Source organism: Syngnathus floridae, chromosome 7 (assembly GCF_059516105.1).
Source record: "Syngnathus floridae isolate MCC-2025c chromosome 7, RoL_Sflo_1.0, whole genome shotgun sequence".
Lineage (NCBI taxonomy): Eukaryota > Metazoa > Chordata > Actinopteri > Syngnathiformes > Syngnathidae > Syngnathus > Syngnathus floridae.
In genome coordinates this window covers 16,410,266-16,416,041 of record NC_142419.1, presented here as the reverse complement: position 1 = coordinate 16,416,041, position 5,776 = coordinate 16,410,266, and the positions used below count along the sequence as shown (strand labels likewise).

At 41.0% G+C, this 5,776-nt stretch overlaps 1 protein-coding gene across 2 annotated transcripts in view; it reads left to right on the top strand.

Annotated features, from left to right (window-relative positions):
* Positions 1–5,776, top strand: part of esamb (endothelial cell adhesion molecule b) — a 32,854-nt gene that overhangs the window by 2,089 nt on the left and 24,989 nt on the right. The window contains exons 2-6 of one of the 2 annotated variants that reach the window (XM_088380042.1): positions 1,850–1,989; positions 3,765–4,276; positions 4,357–4,579; positions 5,002–5,087; positions 5,170–5,495. In XM_088380042.1, coding sequence (XP_088236168.1) covers positions 5,441–5,495 — 55 coding nt within the window. In that variant the 5' untranslated portion in view covers positions 1,850–1,989; positions 3,765–4,276; positions 4,357–4,579; positions 5,002–5,087; positions 5,170–5,440. Of the gene's footprint in view, positions 1–1,849; positions 1,990–3,764; positions 4,580–5,001; positions 5,088–5,169; positions 5,496–5,776 lie in introns of both variants that reach the window. The other variant, XM_088380043.1, reaches the window with a different exon arrangement.

Here is a 5,776-nt window from a genome sequence, read left to right as displayed (position 1 = left end):
TTTAAAGGGACAGACACGACATCTGTGCTCTGCGTGTGTGTTTGTCTGAGTAAGTGTGTGTGGACACACACACACACATTGTAATGCACTAGTGGGGGAAAAAAACAACAATGCAATCTCCCTTTGTTTGTTGTGGGTGTAATATCTTAGTAAAGCTCGGCGTGAATTAACAGTGCGGACATCACATATGCAAAATTGGAGAGTGAGACAAATTGGAGTGAAAATAAATTGTTATTTTTAATAGGATTACAGCTCATATCTATTTTCAGACACCTGATTCCAAGCAAGCAGTATTTTTTTATTTTTTTTGGGGAGACGGATAAAAAGCACACTATGTGCAGAGAGAAAAGGGACAGACAGTACACAAATGCCAATAATAGATTTTTTCCCTCTCTTCCCATCGTTGGCACGTTTTGTTTTATTGAATTTCTCTGAAAGATTACGCTGAGCGATTATCATGTGCACTGTGTTAAGGGTGTTTCTTCCCGATCTGCTTGGAAAACAAAATATTCTACGATAGTCAACACAGAGTAGAGCCAAATTACAAAATTCAAATGAATAGATTTACTATAAACAGATAAATAAGGGCTATGTAACATTTTCACAAGTTGTTCGTAACAATATTGACAAAAAAAAACAATAACAATATGAAACCGTAAAGCAGTCACAGAATGATTTCAGTTAGGTGGTATCAACATGCTAACTGATTGCTAAAAGCTAACTCTACTGCAGGGGTGTCAAACTTGTTTTTTTCGCGGGCCGCATTGTAGTCATAGCTTCTAAAACTGGTCAAATATTTAAAAAAAAAAAGATATTAAAAGTGAAGACAATTATGCAATTCTAGTAATGACACAGGAATTTAATGCACAATTTGTCTTAGCGGGCCACATCAAATGATGTGGTGGGCCGTATCTGACCCCCGTGCCTTGAGTTTGACACTTTTGTCTTACAATTTACTCTTTAATTCTATATTTTTAAGTTGATTTTGTCGTGTATAAGCAAAATCCTGTTGGTCATACAGCAGTGCCATGTTGCTGAGTCCCCCCCTGTTGATTTATTAGCCAGCTGTTGTCCCCACCGCCAATCTGGCCCTGATGGCGTCTCCTCCGGCTGACCGGGGTCTCTCCCTTGTGGGGTGTGGTGGACACATATCTCCCCAGAGGATGCGACTCACTTTTGCCCAGAGCAAACGATTCAGCCGTGTCGGCGCATCTCATCCCTCCACCTCATTGTGTTTGTGTCAGGCCAGGCGAGGTGCTCTTGATGAAGGGTGACTTTTGGACGCCGGCTTGCCTTTGTTCGTGGTGAATGCGAATGGGGATCGGGTAGCTCGAGAGGAGTCCAGATGTCTGTTGGAGAGCGTGACACAAAGAAGAGCCCCACAATGACTCTGTCTCTGCTTCAGTAGAAGTGTGCAGCTTATTAAGGGGCCACAAAGAGTGAAGAAGCATGAAATGGAGGTGATGGTCCCGGTGGTGTCACTTGAGAAGATTGGACTTATTTTCCTTTAAAAGCTTCACAAGTGTGAGGAGACACTGGCGAATAACTTTCTCGGGATACATGTACTTGAAATGACCCACACAAAGTCTGTTGTAGTACAAATCAAAGGAGCTAGCTAGGCTAAATGTTAGCTTGTCTGGTATGTTTCACAATAAATAAAAATTGGGAAAATACAAATATTTGCTAGTATCAATCTAACATTTAAAACTGAGACTACATTGAAGGGTTTCAAAATAATAAATATTATGAGCCCATACTGATTAATTTGAGTTTTATGTACAAGCTTGCGATGTAAACGACCAGTGTGTAAAATGGAAGCCATTTCACTGACTTTGTCATTGTGATTCAGGTCGAAGCATTTTCCTGGATTGTGTGTTGCAGCACTGACAAACTGTACTCATCAAAATGTCAAGCGCTCCACGAAGGGCACATGCAATATATTTGGAACCGGCACAAAATCCCTTAAAGCCCTAAAGCGCAGTCTATAAGGTAAGATTTACCATTACTGTCATTTTCGTTTATGTGCATGTGTGAGATAAGGAATTTGAAGTTGCCGCTGTGGGTTATGTTGTGTATTTTGTGTTGCTGTGTGTGTATAGATGGTGGGATGCAGTGTGATTGCCATGAAGAATGTAAGATTCAACTTTCACCCCCCCGGGCTCTGACCTTATGTGTCTGCTTTACCCCTCTCATATAAAATGCAACACAAAAATGAACACCCTATCGTCGGCTAGTGGCAATTAGCGCCTGTTAGCACGTTGTCCATTCTGGGAGATCTGAGGTGTTGACCTGAGCGGAAACCTCGTCAGCACATTTCGCTGATATGTGTGTTTGGCAAAGGACCTTGAAAGGGTCAGATGAACTCCGATGGGTTATTTATAGCGTAAGCGGGCTTCAGCGAAGCCTTTATTAGCGCCCCACTCAACATTTCACTTCCTTTTTCGCTGCTCCATTGTACTCCGCATTGTGTGACTTGTTTGCAGTGAGTCGTGCTCACACACAGGCCCTGCAGGAGCGCTGCCACTGTCTCTGCGATAAGCTGATATAATGAGCCTATTTGCCGGACATATCACTCGTTCGCATTCCATTTACTCACTATTTCACGTTACATTTCCTCGCGTGATTCCGCGTTGGTCCTTGCACGAGAGCCCGGCCTCTGTTCATTTCTGCTGTTTTTTTATTAATCTTATTTCTATGGCTTTGTGCTATTGAAGGACAAGGTTGAGCAATAAGCCATTGTGATGCTGTGTGACCAATTTCTCAAGCAAAAAAAATAAATAAATCAAAAGCTCTTGTCAAAAATGGAGGCCTAATTAGCTGGAAAAACGCACATTCATCATTATTAATTATGCCTCACGGGCCGGTGTCTCGCAATGTGGCCTTGAGTAAAACGTCTGGGAAAGTAGGCGAGGAGGAGTTCAAGATAACTTTATAATAATTCTGTATTCATTATTAAAAGGTGTGCTCGATTAATATTCATCAAACAAATGCCTGGAGAGAGACGACAGGAGGAATATGTGTGTATGAGTGTGTGTGTTTCTGCTTAAAAATCCCCAGTGCGGAGGTAACAAAAGAGTCACCAAACAAGAAGTTCACTTGGAAAACAAAACCAAACATCATTTGCGTCTCCTATTAGTCAGCAAACTAAAAAGGAGGCTATATCACTTTGAATGCACGTAAGAAAGGCGAAATCACAGCATAGTTGCGTAACTGGGTCAGAAATGAATCATCAGTCGAGACTTTCAAATTAGCATTGATATAAAGATAAGAACGAGACAGATCGCAATCGTTGCCAGTTTTCACGAAAAAATTATTTGGCTAATTGATTGCCGGCTCCAACTCAAGGCTGAACCATTGCTAATAGTTAGCATAATGAAACCAACTCGTCATTAGCATAAGGCTTTAGAGTTAATTTTTGTTGCAACTCAAAAAAGCAATTGAATGACTTTCACTTAGCAAACACATTTGGATGTTTGCAAAAATTGAAGAGGAGGGAAGAAAATGAAAGTGCTTTTCACCTCAGAAATGGGCCACAGTTGATTGCATGGCACACAGAGACCTGCCATGTAATTACCACTAAGCCAGAAGAACCCATTTTTGTTTTTATGATATTTTTTATTGGAGCATTTCATCACAGGCTCTTCTCTCGGCTTTCCAATAATGATGTTTCCAGAAGCATTATTGCTTATGTCTGTTCCTTAATGTAAATTCTACACTAATGCACACTGCTAATGATTACTTTCTCTCTTTTCCAATTTAAATAGAAAGGTCAGACCTGTGATTCCAGTCGAGGCTCTGGAACGCCCTCTGCTGGCTAAAAACATAAGTGCAACCCTCACCAGCGGAAGTGTCAAGGGAAGTTGGAATTTGTTGTACACGTTTACTAGCTTTTAAGGAAAGCAAAATAAAAAAAGAGGTTAGGAGATGAGATGAATACAAACTTTCTTTTTTTTCTTCCTTTATTGAGTCCAAGTTTTAAAATGTTCTAGAAAACGCGTCACATTGATTTCACGTCAGGTGCCTTTTCCAACAAGCAAGCGAATCTATAAATGGGATTATTTCTAAATCATCTGTCCACATGAAAGCTTTTGAAAACATGACACCACGATTGCTCCATTTAATTGACTTCTCGAGGCTAACTGGCAGCCTGAGATTAGCAGTAAATGGAAGATAGCCGTAAACTGTCACAGCCTATTTCACTGAAATACTCTCGACGTGCTTGGAATATGCTGTTAAGGGAGAAAAATGAGGCAATGCGACAGGAAAACGTGATAAGGTAAACATCAACTTGTGATGACAGAAGGGAAAAAACGACCCGTCTAAATATTGAACCTTTAAATGTCCCGTTTTGTCAAGGATCTGTCAAATGTATTAGCACATCACCACCAGATGTGTTGTTACAAGCAATGTCCGCTAGATGGCAGACAAGCTCAACACCACCATGTTCACCTGCAAGTATTGTTCATTGTAACCGTGAAGGCCACAAAGATCAACAGGGAGGAAACTCATTTTAAAAAAAGGCCTTGAGGAGTGGACTCCCATTGCAGATATTGCCAACTTTAACAATGGATACATTCAGGTGAGCACAACGCACAAACATATCTGAGCTTATCTTCAGATAACAGCACATCTTGCTGAATTTATGAGCTACATTCTAAAAAAGCAGACGTCTATTTTTCTCCAGGTGGCTGAAGCTAACTTTATACAAGCAATCAATTATTAATTGAAAGAGACTGTTCCAACAAGAAACACACATTTTATACCTAGTTGTTTTTGGGATTGGACCAGTCAGGTGGATTATAATTTCCATGTAGCAACATAAAATGGCACTCACAAAAAACTTCTACACGATGCTACTTTCACGCAATGACGATAAACAAGACGTACTGGGGGACAACAGATTTAACAGGACCAATAAATTTGATAAAATAGATTGTATTCTTAATCAGTTTATGGACATATTAAATGAAACTCAGATTAAAATTTGCTGTTGTCCTAAAGGGTATTATAACAAAACTTTCTTAACGCTTGATGAGCTGCGATAACTGTGACGTACGGCAGGAGGCGCTAGAGAGCTAGCCAGTCAGGTGAGAAGGAGACTCCGCCGCCACACGCGCGCACTCTCTCACGTTCTGCTTGGCTAAGCTGCACTTGTTCTGGTGTTCGTAGTACACGACAGCACAGTTGAAGGTGAACGAGGAGCAACTCGAAAGCGGAACAGGCTGCGGAGCTTGTCGTCCCCGGCGGAAGGAAGCAACGTGCCATGTCCGCCGTGATTGAGTTGGATGGGAACATGAAGCAAAGATTCCATTTGCACGACGCGCGTCGCTCCCGTCGTGGCTTCTTGTGGAGTTACCTGAACGAGCGAGTCGAAGGTGTGTGAGGTGTGCTGGACAAGTTTGAAGAGGCTCCTGCATGCCTGCTGGATGTGCATGGCGCCATGGAGACAAACTTAAAACTGCGAGCCTTGATCATCATCTGGTGGATTGTTCAAGGTAAGATGATCAATTAAGAGGAAAAAAGGCTTCTTGTTTGCTTTGCATGTAAACTGTGGTTGACCCCAAGGTCAAAGGGTTGCTATAAAATAACTCCACTATTCAAAATCCTGTCTTTAATGAGCTCACTTTTACTATGTGCAATCTAATTTTACAACTTTACTTAAAATCAAAATACACTTCATTCGAACTTCATTATAAAAAAAGTGCGCAGAAAAATCTGCATAATGCTAATAATTGATAACTGTGTTGAATTTACACAATTTTATTACGTCAAGTGG